We start from the raw sequence: 17,522 nt of genomic DNA on the forward strand, positions 1-17,522 counted from the left end.
AGAGCATTCCATCAATATTATCCCAATTTATATAAGGAAATGACATCTCATCAGAGAATATAAATAAATACCTAAAGAAACAAAATTTACAGAGGATTACAGAGGAACAAGGATAGAGAATAAAGGGACCTACAACAAAAGGGAAGTTTCTGGAGCAATAAAAAGAAATTAAGATTAATTGAGAAAGGTACCTGAACCAGATGGATTATTAAGTTCTTGTTACAATGTTTTTAGGATAAACTTTACAACCTTTTCAAAACAAGATGAATTCTATCTTCGGGGAAGAAACGTGCCGGAGAGTTGAATACAGAGTAAGCTGCAGTTATTTCAATAGAGAAAACATCAAACTCCATATCATGTAATACAGTAAATCTTATCTTAGAAATACTGTAAAATACTGTATAATTATAATATTTAGCCTATTCAACCAGGTTTGAAACTAGGTAAAAGCTTGTAGGGTCATTGTAGAATGGAATTATAACACTTTATATAACAATCAGCTGCAATTCATTTACTGCAAATTGTATTTATTTCTCTTGCACATTTATTTTCCAATGTGAAAAGTCTTCACGTGAACTCATCTCAGGAAAATAGCTTAATACCACCCGCACACACACCCAATTAGGATTAACAAATGCCTCTCACAATAAGTTGTTTCTTGAAATAATCTGCATTATTTAGCTTCAAACTTTGCCTTGAAGATGCATACTAAATGTTTACCTCAAACTTCCTTTAAAAACAAGGATTTCTAAATCCTTATTGCAGCTTAATTTTCAGGAACTTGGGAAAAATATTAACTTTACTTCGTTGGTTCTTGCTTTTCATTTACAATATCTGCATACTTACGGAAAACGTCTTCTCCATGGCCAGGCAAATTCTTTTTAGATGAATAAAGCACATTAGGGAATAGCCCAATGCAACCTGAATCTGAAGAATATATATGAACTTTTTCAGAACTGTTTTTCCAAGGACTGATGAATTAATCATCTTTTAATTTAAAATATACCTATTTGTCACCATCAGAACGTTTGTCTGAAAAGTTTATTTGAAACTTTCTGAACACTTAAAGCAATATTGCTTTAGATATTCTGAAAGTGTCCAGAGAGAACTAAACAAAATCAAACTGTTATAGATTACAAGTGTTTGCTTTTGAAAGAGCTCAAGTGAACAGAAAACATGAAACACGTACTGCAAGGAAATCCCCAACATTTCATGCAAGAGCAGGCAAGATGTTATAAAAGCCACCTAAATTCACATATTTATACACTGAATCATCAGAAAAAAAGTATTGTTTAGTAAATCTGTACATCCAAATACATTTGGGAGCTACATCTAAGTTACATCATTTAATGTTTCATACACTCGTTACCCCTTTTAAATCATCAAGTAAACATTCCTAACTGGGGGTGGGTTGGTAGAAAAAAAGAAAGAAAGAAAGAAAGAAAGGAAGGAAGGAAGGAAGGAAGAAAGAAAGAAAGAAAGAAAGAAAGAAAGAAAGAAAGAAAGAAAGAAAGAAAGAAAGAAAGAAAGAAAGAAAGAAAGAAAGAAAGAAAGATCAGTGTAGACATTCAATTTTTTGTTTTTAAATCTAGACCTCCGTGTGTTGAACGCTTCATCTTCGTATATTTGCTTCCTGACATATAAAAACCGCAGTGCAGAAAACTCCATTTTTATTATTAGTTCAGTTTCTTTGGATGGGTCTCCGGTATAGTTCAGCGTACTTTTTGTAATGAACAAGTGGAAACTTGGTCCTATTAAACTGAGAATGCATGCAAATATTTGACTTTTTTAAAAAAACAAAAACAAAAACAAATGCATGTGTATTTTATAATAGGTAACATTGCAAATTATTCAGGTAGCACCCATATTTCTTTGCCCTGTCAAATAACACCAAAGCTGAAGGGAAGGAATCTTTCCAGAACGATTTTTTTTTTTGTACCAATAACTTACTAGAAACCTCTAAGAGCCATCTGTTTCACTTTCTTTAGAACTGAATGGAACAAATAGTTAAATACAGTTTGTCCTCTTCATTGAAGAGAGCTAGTCTATTCATCTTTATGAGCTAATTTTGGGAAGATAAACATGTACTGTGGAAAAGCCTACTGAATATAATCCACACATTTGCCGAGAACATTTGGAGAAAGTCAGTAAGAACCTAGGATCAATGAAAACGGATGTTGCTTTAAATGATCCACAAGAGAAGAGACCCACAGAGTACCCAGTGCCACGCACACAATATTTCCTGCGCTTTTTTTTGGTGTGCAAGTTATATACTCTTTTCCCACCCCACACCCTAAAAGGTTAACCATTCCAGTTTTCAGTTCTTTTAGTCAATTTTCACATTCGTGTAGATTTTTCGAACAAAGGCACTTGTTCCCATATAGCCAATTGCTCCTGCAAAAAAATATATATATACATATTAATTTAAATTTGATAAAACTTTTGACATATTTCCTAGAGCAGTGGCGGCGAATCTATGGCACGTGCCAGAGGCAGCACTCAGAGCCCTCTCTGTGGGCATGTGCGCCATCGCCCCAGCCCCGCCTCCCCCTGCAGCCCCCTCACCAGCAGTCCCCCTGGAGGAGATTCGCCCCCAAGCGCGGCCCGCATGGAGCAGCGCAGCCAAGGACATGGCAGCCGGGCAGCGGACAAGACTCCACCCCCGTGCTCCATCTCACACAGATGATGCTGTGGGGTGCGGACGGAAGGCGTGGCTGCCATGGCGCTGCTGGGCTGCCATGGCGATCTGCGGTGGGCCATGGAGGCGGTGGGGGCTGGGGTGGGAGGGCAGGGGCTGGGGCGGAGTGGGGGTGGGCAGATGGGGCGGGGCCAGTTTTTGGGCACTCGGTCTCTAAAAGGTTCGCCATCACTGTCCTAGAGTAACTTTTAAAAGCGGGATTCACGATTGAGTAAATATAAATAGGACAACTGAACAACAACAAAAAAGATGTTGTGAAATCTTTTAAATTTCAACAAGATGATCTAACTAAAATTCAGCTCCCCTATCAATACTATTTTGTTGTATTCTGTGTTCAACCTGGACTAAGAATTTCTGCTAATTTGACACATTATGCTCAATCTTATATTATGCATGATGCTACATACCAAATGTGTGCCTCTTCAAATGTATGGAAACACATTTAAATATGTAATCAACAGCTACTCTGAAGTCTCACATGGCAAATATATTCAAGGTCCCATTTCTCGTAAGCAGTTGCTTTTCATCAGCTTTTATTTCTTTATATGTGAAAGATTCAATTTTTTACCAGGTAAGTGACAAACTGGTTACACACAGCACGTGCAGTTCCAAAAATGTGAACATAATCAGATACTTTAGGCTACCATTTCCAATTCTCTGTTCAGTGCAGCAATCTAAATTAAAACATCACAACAGAAGACTCTCCAACTCCTGAACAGATCCAGTGCTCCTATAAAAGTTTATTTCCAAAGAAACCAGTGCAGCTTGCAGAACAGCAATGTCACATGGGCCACACTGGGGGTCCTCAGAACTGTTGTAACTATGTTTTGAAAACAACTGAAACATTCTGCTTGTGCTCAAAGATATGCTTTTTTTATCTCCACAATTGCAGAATTCAAGATACACTGTACTGCTTTTTAAACTATCCTAATGTTTGTTTCTGTACATTTTCAGAGAAAGCCCAGAGCTCAATAAGGGGAAAAAATCTGCCAGTGTTTTGCTGAGTAAAGTCATTTTATGTTGTTGTTAGTTGCAAAGTCGTGTCCGACCCATCGCAACCCCATGGACAATGTTCCTCCAGGCCTTCCTGTCCTATACCGTCTTCTGGAGTCCATTTAAGCTCATGCCTACTGCTTCAGTGACTCCATCCAGCCACCTCATTCTCTGTCGTCCCCTTCTTCTATTGCCCTCCATCTTTCCCAGCATTAGGCCCTTCTCCAGTGAGTCCTTCCTTCTCATTAGGTGGCCAAAGGACTTGAGTTTCAACTTCAGGATCCAGCCTTCTAAAGAGCAGTCGGGGTTGATCTCTTCTAAGACTGACCGGTTTGAACGCCTTGCAGTCCAAGGGACTCGCAGGAGTCTTCTCCAGCACCATAATTCAAAGTCATTTTATGTAGCCTATCCCAAACATCTATGGAAACCAGAGCAAAGGCAGAATCATATGGAAAATTTTATATTAGGCCAGAAAAAACTACTTCATGAGGCAATCGGTTCAGATACTTCCAGCTTGCAGAGATCATACATAGTTGTTTTTTTTTTCATGGCTTCTTTCATTTTTCTCTTACCTTGTCTACTTCATTTTTATCCCTTCTACCTTCTAACCTCTTCTGATTAATTTTGGCTCATTGAGCCGGTGATAAAGATTATTTGGCTTCCCCCCCCCCACTTTCTCCACCTTCCCTTTACATTCCAACCCTTATTTCCTCTTGCCTGATCATGCTGCTTACCTTTCTACAAATAAATTACTATGTGAAGCCCCGCACATACAGAGGTATTTCTAAGGAAAGGTGAAAGAAGATAAAAAGAAAGAACTGTGACTGGTAATAAGAGAATTGTATAAGAAAGTATTTGAGCTTGCAGCTTGAGCTTGGTTTTGCTGTTGTGATGCCTTAATTTATATGCAATTAATTCTAAATCTAATAATTCATTTCATTTCTGGCCTTGGCAATTTTTGAGAGCAGTCCTGTCACTCAAAGACCTGCTATCCTGATGTCATATGCTTCCACTTTAAACCTTATGCTTCAAAATGAATTCCTATAAAGAAATATGAGGTTGGCTATTACTTACGTAACCTTATATCTATTGAAATCAAATAATTTTACAGATGACAATTCTTTAATATATTCAGAAAACTAAGAATATATTTTCAAAAATATATTAAGTAGTTTAAAAGGATAAAATCTGAGAACTAAAAATTCTGAAAGCATTGTGATCTTACCACACATTATTCCTAGGGCTGTGCTAAATACTGCCATATAACCGAAGTAAAATGATGTCTGAAACAAACCATACATCCTGAGGAGAAAAAAACAGAAGATAAAACAAATTTTAACATTCCCCAAATTATGAATAAAGGTGTGTTATTTCAAGATAGATGTAAAATGTTAGATTACGTACTTTGTCTTGAAAAAGTAGTAATAAAAGGAATACATATAAACATAGATTGCAGTTGAAGCAGCAGAGAGAAAACTCGTCCATTGCCTGAAAAACAAATCAAGAATGCCAATTACATAAAATGTTCCGTGACAAAACTTGTAACACATATTAATTCAAATTTAATTAACCATTCCGAGTTTCATAAAAAAGTACCGTATATGCTGGCATATAAGACGATTCCTGCAAGCGCTAAAATCGGCGCCAAAGACGGGGATTGTCTTATATGCCGAGTCATCTTATACGCCGGAAATACTAGTAGTTTCCGGCATATAAGACGACGTTCTAGGAATGCGGCTCGGCGACAAAGACGGGGGGCATCTTATATGACGGGTCGCCTTGTACGCCGGCATATACGGTAAATATTGTACTTATGTTGTCACATAAAAACTGTTCATGTTTTTGTTCAGTCTCTACAATCTAAAAGAGACCAAATGTTCAGTCTTGCTCTTTAATGGTTAAAACTGAATAAATATTGTGGGGAAAAATGCACATGCAGCAAACTGCCATGCTTTCCCCCCCACAAACCTCGTAACCTTTTGATACCCTTTGTCCCAGTGAAGCAGCCAGAAGGTCATCCCCTTTTGACTTAATGCCTCACCTACCTAAACAGATAATATGCTTAAGTTCCTTCCTATCTTTTCCTGCCTTTGTTAGTTCCTTCTCCTGTTTGCTCTTTACCTGGTCTTTGATCATGTAATGTGTTACTAGAAAATAGTTGCTTACACGAAGATATTTTCCAATGAAAAAATCTTTGTCAGCATTTAATGATAAAGCCTATGTATGTAACAAGTATATAAGAAGCAATAAACTCAGAGTTTGTCAAGCTGTGTCCTACAGCTTCACACCTCTGCTCAGGACATGCCTGTGTCTTTTTCTTAGCGTCTTACAAAATATATTGTACTTACCACCTATAGTCCTCTGCATTCAGTAAAAAGTATGTACACACAATTGTCACACAAACAGTTACAATGCAAAGGATGACCAAAACTAACATCATGAAGCCATAGACGTAATAGATTTTGTAAGCCCAGAAGGAGGTGAAGATAAAATACCTAAGGAGAAAGTAAGTATAATTCAAATATACATCTCTGGTTAAGCTGATACTGACAAATTGCTTCTATAAAAATAACTTACATTTCAATGAAAATTGATCCGAAGGGGAGAATGCCACCAAGGCAAACAATAACAGCTGGTTCCATAAACCTGGAAAAAAAAAAAGAACTATTTTTCTCATTTAACCAAGGCCAATGGGAAAAAGTCATTTAACAGAATATTCCTGCAGAATTCAACAGAAAATCACCACTGATTTTTAAAGTGGACTAGGGTAAAATCTAAAATATCTTGAATACTCCAATAAAATTCAGACTGTGAGTCACAGGTCTGTCAGCATCTACGATTAATTACAAAACTGTTGCAATATTAGTTTGTTTTAATATATTGTCCAATATTAGTTATATTTTGACAACTGATGAGACCATCTAGCCCCTGCAAACTATTCAGGAAAGAGATCAATCACTACTTGATGAAAAATGTCATGTAGTTATGAAAGATAATGCATCTTATCTCCTATTATATGCCACCATCTTATGCTTAGATAATTATCTGGAAGTACCCATAAAGACCAACTACCCTTTAAAGTAGATTAACATGCTTTATCAGATACATGAATATAGACAAATTTAAATTTTACCATTTTTTCTCTGGGATTGGACGAGGAACAGCATTTACTCGGCAAGGAAAATTGGGCTGACCAGAAAGATTTCGTCCAAGTATTGTTCCAACAAGATTTAAAGGAAGAATAACAAAAAAGCAGATGCAACAAACAGCTACCTGTTAAATCAGATAAGAAGAGATATAAAATACATTCATTAAAATAAAATCAACCATTATTTTAGCAGCAATTAATCACAAGAAAACACAGAGTTATTCAAAATAGATACCGTATTTTCCGGTGTATAAGACGACTTTCTAAACCCTGAAAATCTTCTCAAAAGTCGGGGGTCGTCTTATACACAGGAATATACGGGTAGCTGTTCTCTGAATTTAAAACCAATCTGCCCCCTAGTGGCCAGCCCTATTTTTTTTTTTACAGAAATAAGCACTAACAGGACAAAGCTTTCTAGCAGCAAAGGAATGGAGCTCCTATTGTGCTCATCTATAAACAAAAATTCAATATTGTACTGTATTTTCTGGCGTATAAGACGACTTTCTAAACCCTGAAAATCTTCTCAAAAGTTGGGGGTTGTCTTATACGCCCAGTTGCTTTATACGCCGGAATATACAGTAGGTTAAATGTCCAAATTGATAGTGACAACCATCAAGCTTTGCTATGTTGAACAGCAATGCCCCTCCTTTACATTCCCACTCACTCTACAAGAGCATCAGCTGCATTGACAATCTTTCTTTAGGGTATTCTCCTGTTGGAGATTACCCCTAGTAGCTATGTAGAGTTCAGTCTTCCATCTTTATCCAACAGATGGAATCTCTCTTTCTTGATAAATACAGTTTCTGCAAATTCAAGTACTCACCATTGTCCCAAAAGGAATAGCTCTTGATGCATGATAATAAATGGCAATAAAATTAATGAAGAAGGCTGTGCCACACACCATTGCAGGAATAAGGAATGCTCCAATGAACATTTGCTTTATCCATCTTCTTCCTGCCAATCAAAACATTACATGCGTTTGTGATCAGGGTTACAATTATGAACCTTAAAGGTCTGCAGTAGGATATCGCTTAACTGGCATGTAACACTGTTTAGACTGGAAACGATGACAAGCTCTCAGTACCACTTTCCTCTTGTGGACCTAAAATAGGACTACAACTCAAGGTGGTATTTTCACAAATCTTGCAAATAAGTACAGTTTAAGGCCCTGAAACCTCTCTTTATGTATCATTAGAAAACACATATTCTGAACATTTTTATCATTGCATCTTAAATTTGGACAATGGAGGAAATTAATTTGTTATAAATCATGAAACTTTTATTTTCTAACATCTATTACTCTGTCTATGAAATTCTGGCAATGTCATAGTATGGTTATAAAATGGTTTTAATGAAGAAATTAATGTACATCATCTTTCTCCTCTCTTGCTGAAATATTTCTCCTCTTGGAAATAGGATCTGAAGATTATTTATTTATTTATTTATTTATTTATTATTTATGAGACTTATATACCGCTTTAAATGCAAGCACTCTCTAAGCGGTGTACACCAGTAAGCAATGTATATATATATATATATATTTTACATTGCCCCCAACAATCTGGGTCCTCATTTTACCTACCTCGGAACGATGGAAGGCTGAGTCAACCTTGAGCCGGTGAGATTTGAACCGCTGACCTGCTGAACACAGTCAGCTAAAGTGGCCTGCAGTACTGCACTCTAACTACTGTGCCACCTCGGCTATCTCCTGGCTATCTTTGTACCTATTCAGCCAACAATCTCAGTAACTGTAAAACTGAATGTATGTCCTTGTTCATTGAAATGTGAGGCTAACAATGAGTTCGGGTCTTCTCGGCTCACTTGTGTTCTTGCAGTCTGGTAGGTTAGCTTCCTCCCCATGTACATAGTCACAGGGATAATCCATACAGAGGTATCTTAGAGAAGTATCTCCCACCTCCAAGCAATCATTACAATGCATGATTTCTCCTTGTATGGTAGCCTTTGGGCGCTGTGCGATGCCCACTTGCAGATCTCAGGAGCTGTGTTCTACTGCTTCCGAAATGTTTTTGATGTATGGCCGGGCGTGCCATATAGTTGGTCTTGCACCTTCTTTCTTCCTTTCTCTCCCCTGCATGTTGCGCAGGCATCTTATAATAAATGCTTGTAGGTAGCCATTCTGCCTGAATTGTTCACATAGGCACCTGCTCTTCAGTTGTTTAGCTTGCTGGACATACAGTGGCTTCTCACCCTGCCATACAGTGTTTTGATGCAACTCTTTTTATGTCATGTTGAAACTCAGGATGTGTTGAGTGTTGGTGGCTTTTCAATAAACTGTGATTTAAAGGCTTCCATCTTCTTGCCTGTTGACAATCACATCTAAAACTGGTAATTGTCTAACCCAGGGGTAGGCAACCTTGACTCTTTTATCACCCGTGGACGTCAACTCCCAGAATTCCTGAGCCAGCCATGCTGGCTCAGGAATTCTGGGAGTTGAAGTCCACGAGTCATAAAAGAGCCACGGTTGCCTACCCCTGGTCTAACTGTTTCTTCCTCTATTGTGAATTGTATTTCTGGGGAAATGGAGTTCAATAGTATGAAAGTCTTTCGGTACATTTCTTTTGATGATGATAATTTTGGTAGCGGCACCAAAATTTAGGTGTATAGTTTTGAAATGCATGGTGTTCTAGTCCACGCAGGACCTTTTCTACAATGACTCCTAACATTAGGGATCCCGTGGGTGTCCCTTTTATTTGCTCATACATTTACCTTTTGAACAGGAAGAGGAAACGTTGACAATATTGGAGTAATTTCATGATTTGTGTCCTGGTTAGGTTTATTCTGATCTGTGTCCTACTACTCTTTTTCTAGTTTTCTGTCTATTACTTCGGATGCTAGGTGGGGAGGGATGAACGTAAACAGGGACACTGAGAACATGATCTCATCAAGAAGCCCCATTTAAGCCTTGTAGTTTTGTCAAAAATGGTGTGGATGACGTGACCGTGCTGTTCGAGGGTGGGATCAGGAAATTTAAGCATTGTGCCACTCACTATGCCAGCTTCTACTCATTAGTAGCCTCACATTTCAATGAGCAAGGACATAGATTCAATTTCACAGCTACTGAGAACTGTTGGCCGAGCAGGTGACCAACCTAGATTGGATCCTGCAACATTATCCTGGGACGTGTATATTTGCCTTCATTCCTGTTATATTAATTACACCGAGTCAATTTCCTCTCTCAATTTTAAATAATTATACCTATAGTATTTATTGTGCACCACATACTATGTAGCCACAGAAGGGTGAGAAAATGGTATGAGATACACGAACTGTCTTAACAGTCCGAGAATGGATGTGAATCTCTGAACTGAGTAGGAAAATCTCCACTGTTTGTTATTTAAAAGGAAAAGGAAAAGAAAAATGAAAAAAACCACCAATAACATCCTAAATAAGTACTAATATCTGGGGCATACTATTGTTGCATGGATTTAGAGTTAATTTAATCACATCAGTCATTTATTGCAGAATAATTCCTCTCTGATGGCCTGCAATAAGATCTTGAAATAACTCTTTCTTTGTTGTTCAGCACATTTATACATGACAAGGACAACGGTATAGATAGGCTGAAGGTCAGGTACCAAAAACCTAAGCTTGAGATTACCGTGTTTCCCCAAACATAAACCCTACTCAAAAACTAAGCCCCAGCTGATTTTCGGGGTGTGCGCCTAGTACATGTATAGGCCAACTTGGCTCTTTTATGACTCGTGGACTTCAACTCCCAGAATTCCTGAGCCAGCACAGCTCAGCTTGGAAACCTCTCCCTTTCCCCTCAGCATGGCTGGCTCAGGAATTCTGGGAGTTGAAGTCCACGAGTCATAAAAGAGCCAAGGTTGCCTACTCCTGACCTAGTATAAGCCCAACCCCGAAAGTAAGCTCTAACATGGGGCGGGACGAGTCAGCCCAGATCTTCCATGTGACAGCTGGAGTGCCCCCTGCCACTGGCCTCCCAGGGCCCACTGGTAGAACCAGCTGCCGCTGGCCCCGCCCTCTCCGTCCCACTGTCTGCTTGCCTGTGACCGCGATGAACCAAACCCTCAGCGAGCCCCAGCCTCCACCCGCCCTGCCTGCTGGCCCTACTGCTGCTGGAACATTTATCAGTCCTAGCTCTTTGCCCTCCTGACTGCGCTGCTCTGGGCTGTCCTGCTGGGCTGCTCCTGCCTGGTGCAGGGCGAGTTGGCCCAGATCCGGAATGCTGCCCTGCTGCCAGCCTGCCAGGGCCCTTCGCCAGCAGCCACCGGTGGAACTGCACCAGCCACGCCTCCGCCTTTGGACTGCTTGAGCGCCAGCCTGCACATCTACTCGGTGCTGCAGGCGCTGGGCTAAGGGTTGAACCTGGCGTTCTTCAGGCCCTGGCGGGCGCTGCAGCTCTCATGCCAGCTGGGCACATTTGGCCTCTACCGACTGCTCCTGCCGGATCATCTTCGCCTGGGCGGCCGGCTGCTGCCACCACCACGAGGTGAGGAGGCGAGACAGGTGGCAGGGGGGTGGAGTTGTTTCCCTCCGCCTGCCAAACACCTGCCGAAGCCACGCAGGGTAAGGTTGCAGGGTAAGTCCAAAGAGGAGACTGACCTATTTCCATTATTATAAAGTTATTTTTAATAGTAGCTTTGAGTCTATCAATTACTATCAGTTTCTTACCAATACTTGCCAAAAGCCCATAAATTCATCTTCTTAGAACACAGTTACAATCACTTCCAATCATGTTTACTTTCTTTTATAAACATCAGTCTGTAATATTTTCAGCCTGGATATTAGGTGTGAGAGAAGCAATGCACTTCTCAATGCACCCTTCAGGACTTCTTCAAGTTCTCCCTGCATGCATATAAACGCTCAGCTGGTTGCTTCATCAGCAAAAGTGTCGTTCATGCATGAATACATACGTAGACAGACCAAGAAAACTCTTGAAGTAGCTATGCCACATCTTATGCTAGACTGCACTATGAACAATAATCAAGAAATGTTTTACCTCCTTGCTTGGCGTAAAGGCTTCCTCCAAAGTAACCATTCACTGGTGACGTTGCCGCATAAACAAAAATAGCAGTACTTAACATTGATCCTCTCCTAAAATAAAAAACATTTATTTTTTGCTATACAAGTGACTGCCCAAAATATACAAAAGGAAAAATAAAAGTATAGTATAAAAATAATTTTGAATGCCTAGTATACCATTCAAAGAAGGATTGGCAAGGAAATGTACAACAGGAACAAAAAGAATGAAAAGAGTTTTCTGCCTCGGAATGCCAGCGGTTCATCCCTGAATAGACATCACTACTATAGTGTGTTTCATGTAACTGCTTTAGCTGAGCTTTATTAAGATGAGAAACATTAAGATATACTGGCAAAAACAAAAAAGCTCTATTAAAAAATATTGTTACTAAAAATGTATATTCTCATTTAGTTAAACTTTCTTTCTTGAGCTGAGAAGAGATGGCCATCATTGTCATGGTTAGTAGTATCCCAGAAATAATAAAACATATGAAAGTATTATGATGCTATGATGCCACTATGGTTTTCTTTCCATAATTTTCAAACTACAGGGTATAGCGCAGGCATGTCAAACTGCTGGCCCGTGGGCTGGATGCTTAACACCGAAACCGCACCCACCCCATTGCCGGCAATGGGAAAAAGTCCCAATATGTTGCGCGACGTCGCAAGTTTGACATGCCTGGTATAGCACATCTGAGTAGAAACACTTGTTCCTCGCACACCCAACTCAACCAGGGAGATATATCAATAAAAACAGAATGGCAGAAGGAATTTATGTTCTGTCAGAATAGGAAATAGCATTTTGTTGTTAGTTGCAAAGTCGTGTCCGACCCATCGCGACCCCATGAACAACGTTCCTCCAGGCCTTCCTGTCCTCTACCATCTTCTGGAGTCCATTGAAGCTCACGCCTCCTGCTTCAGTGACTCCATCCAGCCACCTCGCTCTCTGTCGTCCTCTTCTTCTATTGCCCTCAATCTTTCCCAGCATTAGGCTCTTCTCCAGGGAGTCCTTCCTTCTCATTAGGTGGCCAAAGTATTTGAGTTTCAACTTCAGGATTTGGCCTTCTAAAGAGCAGTCGGGGTTGATCTCCTCTAGGACTGACCGGTTTGATCGCCTTGCAGTCCAGGGGACTCGCAGGAGTCTTCTCCAGCACCATAGTTCAAAGGCCTCAATTCTTTGGCGCTCAACCTTTCCTATGGTCCAGCTTTCACAGCCATACATTGCAACTGGGAAGACCATGGCCATGACTATATGCACAGGATATTAAAATAATTTTATTAGAAAAAAATGATATTGTGATAATTGTTCTCTATTTCAAAAACCATCCCTGCTTCTAACTCTGTTAGCATCTCTCTGAGATTGTACCATACTTGCAGCTTTCCTGGCTTCTAGTTGTCTCTCACAGGAATCTAGCAAAGAAAAAAATACTTTTGCAGTGCTCTCAATAGTACCCATATCCGGAAAGGAGAATCAAATGTCTGTTTGGTCAGTAGGCAACTAGACTGGATATATGTAGAAACTTTATTCATATCCATATCTTGGGAATGTTGATCTTTTTATGGATATAAAGATAAACCCAGAAGCAACAGCAAGGATTTTCTTTTAAATCACATTTTCACTGCTGCTTCCTAATGTTAAAGTCAAATGCTTTTCCATATTCAGACAAAAACAAAGCAATTTAATGGTATCACATTCGAAGAATGCAAAAATGTGTTTGAATTTTCAAATATCCAACAACTTGTAACAATTATAACTTGTTAGTAGATACATTTCTTGAAATACAGCTAGTAACAGTCTAAATGTTGGTTCAACGGACTATGTTCTATTCAAAGAAGAGAGTTTAGGATCTAATTCATCATTTTAAATTTAAAATATGCATTACCATAAATTTGTACTTTGCCTATGTTAAAACTCTTTGAGTCAAATAAATATATGAGCATTATCTATGCATCTTGTGGGTGTATGGCTATTTTTCTATCTTTGGAAAATTCTAGAGCTCCAAAAATAGCTGATATGCAAGTGGGCTCACTGGACCTTACCAATATATTTTTTAATATAACCAGAAAGTAATACTTACTCTGTATATAAATCTTCCAGCATGGCAACAATGATTACTATGAAAGAAACCGCAAAGATTTGGCAGCCAGAACCAATAAGGGATGAGAATATTAAAGGATGACTAGATGGCCTGAAAACATCTCCGTGAACTTGTTTCCAACCGTATTCATCTCCTAGATCTCTATCCTGCAGAAAACACAATACATTCATTCAAAACAAGAAAAAAAAATCTAATTGCCAAACCACAGTCTAATTCAGTCTATAAAGTATCACCCACAACTTGCTCTATCGAAACCTCTTCTGAACTGTGCAGATTTTCTCCCCTTTCAGCAAGAGAATGCTAAAAAGCTCACATCATTGGTCAATAGTTTATGATACTCTCTGAACAACAACTTGCAATCACTGAGTAAAATCTTATTGCCATATCAGTGACATTTCTGAGGAGAGATACTGATGATGGGTAATCCTGATGAGCATTAATCCATGTTGTTACGACTGTAGAAAAAGCATGCAAGAGAATGCACAAAAAATGTATCAAGTGTTGCATACTTGTGGTATACATCAGTATGCCTGGACAATAACACTCATTTTGGATCTTCCTACCTTTACGTCAAAGAAATTTTAAGTTGGATACTAGCCCCAAATTAGGCTATTTCCTATTGTTGAGTAGTGCACAATAAGTAAAAACTAACCTAACATTTTTATATGTGGGCTTCACATTATTATCATTATTTCTTTAAATTAGGGATACATACACATTTTCAGGTTGAAATTGATTCCTGTCAGAAGCCACAACTGGACAAGACCAAGACCAAAATTAAATTTGATTCAGAATGTAAGTAAACATATTTTATATTATTATTCCTCATAATAATTTCCTTTACTTTCTTAGCTGCAACTCTTAAATGAGATTTGGAGCTATACATAATGATTTGGGGATTAAGAATTATACACCCTTGCTCCAAAAGAAAACACAAGTCCAGATAATCTTCTGCAATATTTTTTATTATTTCATTGTATTAATGAAGAGGTTTGAATTCTTTAAGGAATAAACTAGTTCAAACAATGTAATTAATTAGAGAAGCCAGAAAAAATGTAAAGCACAAATATTATAAAATGACATCACTTATTACATCTCTCACATCTGCAAATGAAGAAACATTTGCTAGTCATATTCTTATTATCTCTAGACCCCAACTTTAGCTTCTAACTTAGGTTTACATACAAATTTAGTTGTCTATGTTTCATTAGATATCTGAATGCATACATACAAAATTTAAATGCAGAAAAGTTCTAGATATGGAGGAGTTAGGGAACTCTTCTGCTCACTAGAGAATTTTGGGAGGCATCTGTGTCAATGGTAAATTGCCTGTTCTACATGCCAAAAGTCCCAAATTCAATCCCCGTCTAGGAAAGATCTTTTTGAAAAGGATAAACTCCATCAGATAATACCTTATTAAATGGAACACTGGCCTAACAAGTTATGTAAATCAGCTGTCCAATAAGTGTAATCAATTTGGCCCCAGACATAGACCAGAAAACCAAGTCTTGAAGAAAAGATATTTTTTTTCCCAGAGTGAACCATTAGGCATGGTAAGAAAAACAATTTGGCCCACTTCTTGGCCAACTTATAATATTGGCACATATAGGATTCTCTTTATCAATATTCTAGTACCGTACACACATATCAGATTTTAATGATATTTTGAGAATACTGTTCTAATTAATAATGTACTGCATATAATCTGTATTTTAAGCATATGATACTTTAAAAATATCAACCACGAGTATATGGAAAACTGGTCCCCTCTATTGAGATAAATTTTAAAAATAACAGCCTGTCAGAAAAGGTTTTTAAATCAGTATTAAAAAAATACTTATAATATTTATGCTTAGGGGACCCTGCACTTACAGAACTGATCACATTAATTTATTATGTTTGATCCCATTTCTAAAACATTCAACCTTTCGGCATCCAGGCTTTCTCGTAGACTGAACACCTATAAATTTAAGAGTTAAAATAAAAGCAAAAGTTTTACCATATCATCCATTTCTTCTTCTTTACTATATCGTGCATAATCTTTCCTCAGGGTCCTCATTAAAATCATAGAAACCAAGCCCACCAGGAAAATAACCATCATAAAGGAATTGAAGATTGAAAACCAATGAATCTAAAATAAAAAGTAGACACTCATTAATATTATTATTATTTTATTTACAAGCCCATAGATCTATAATTATGAAGAAATGTTCTAAGGGATGACATTCACTTTTTATGAATAGAAAGAAAGTTGAACTACCATATAAAATGCTGCAGCCCTTTTGTCTGGCAAAGGCAAAATATATAATATAATAAAATAAAACACTAATATTCCACTTTTTCCATTCTGAAGAAATGCAAAGCGATACAGACAAAATCTATTCACATTTTATCTTAAGTGAAAAAATGAAAAAAAAATTTCTTCTTCTCTAGTATCACGAAGTTACAATAACGAATCTAAGATTAGTAACTTGTTCAAATTTATTTGAAAATGATTTCAGAAAAAAATGAAGTATGGGTCAATGGTCCATTCTTCAGTGGACCATGATTTCTTCAGAAGCCAGGATAGAAATTTGCAGGCTACCTTTCTATTGTAATTTATTAGAAAACCAATACCAGTAATTTTTCACAACATGAATATATTAAAGGCTCAATGAAGATGCCCTGAGAAGATACTGGCCCGATTAAAATATATAGAAAGGATATCCTTTGCTCAAATAATTAATGATATTGTGAAAAGGAATTTCAAAAGTAAGGCAGAACAGATATCTAAAGTCGGTGTAAAGTCAAGTCTACCGAAAAACCACTCATGTCAACCAAGTGCTCCACTACTAAAGTAGTAATCCAACCTCCCACAAGAGCTGTATGAGAACACTATTTAGATGAGGACAAACATATTGCAGCAACCCTGAACATCAGAAAAAGGATTAGGGGGAGGGTGTCAGGTCCCCTCAAACCACATTTTGGGGGGCTCTGCCATTCTGTTGGGAGAGGGAAGGCTGCACTCTGTTAGGAGGGGGAAAATCTTGTGGGCTCTGGGATGTATTTCCTTTACTTTGTTCTCTTCACCTTTGATATATTCTTTGGGTGTGAAGGGGGTGGCGAGGAATGAGCCTGGGGCCATCTGCCTTATCTCTTACTCCACTGGGAAGAGACCGGGAAGAAACAGCAATGTCTGAGAACCACACCTTATCGCTCCAGTTCCCATAACAACTTCACACTTATGGACTGGCTGAAGTCAAATTTGCGTGGGAAAACTTTAGATCTTGCTTTGCTTTCTTGCTATCACTATCTCTCAATTAAAGTTCCTTTCGAAACAATGTCTGTTTCAAGAGTTCTGCTTTCCTGGAAGGAGTGGTCAAGGCAGGACCTTACATTAAGCAAGATCTGCAAAAAGGTCAACCCGGAGAGACAACCGCCCACCGTGGGGACCGTGAACATCATGTCCCTCCATAGCAGCGGACAAGATGAGACAGAGTGTTGGGGAGAGCCCGCTGCAAAAACCCACCCAGAAGAAAACTCCTACAGATGGATGGAAAAAATGGTAAACGTAGAAAGCTCCACGAAGCCGAGATGGTCG

At 38.5% G+C, this 17,522-nt stretch overlaps 1 protein-coding gene across 1 annotated transcript in view; it reads right to left on the reverse strand.

Moving 5' to 3' along the window:
• Positions 1–506: 506 nt before the first annotated feature.
• The window catches only part of TM9SF3 (transmembrane 9 superfamily member 3), a 45,624-nt gene continuing 28,608 nt past the window's right edge, over positions 507–17,522 (reverse strand). The window contains exons 6-15 of the mRNA XM_039360024.1: positions 15,942–16,073; positions 13,922–14,088; positions 11,824–11,918; positions 7,663–7,793; positions 6,825–6,964; positions 6,269–6,337; positions 6,040–6,186; positions 5,096–5,179; positions 4,917–4,993; positions 507–2,394 (exon numbers count right to left, since the gene is read on the reverse strand). Of these exons, the coding sequence (XP_039215958.1) occupies positions 2,327–2,394; positions 4,917–4,993; positions 5,096–5,179; positions 6,040–6,186; positions 6,269–6,337; positions 6,825–6,964; positions 7,663–7,793; positions 11,824–11,918; positions 13,922–14,088; positions 15,942–16,073 (1,110 nt within the window). The 3' untranslated portion in view covers positions 507–2,326. The remainder of the gene's footprint in view (positions 2,395–4,916; positions 4,994–5,095; positions 5,180–6,039; positions 6,187–6,268; positions 6,338–6,824; positions 6,965–7,662; positions 7,794–11,823; positions 11,919–13,921; positions 14,089–15,941; positions 16,074–17,522) is intronic.

This window comes from Crotalus tigris, unplaced genomic scaffold, assembly GCF_016545835.1.
Source record: "Crotalus tigris isolate CLP2741 ecotype Arizona unplaced genomic scaffold, ASM1654583v1 scf7180000019147.1630427, whole genome shotgun sequence".
NCBI classification, from domain to species: domain Eukaryota; kingdom Metazoa; phylum Chordata; class Lepidosauria; order Squamata; family Viperidae; genus Crotalus; species Crotalus tigris.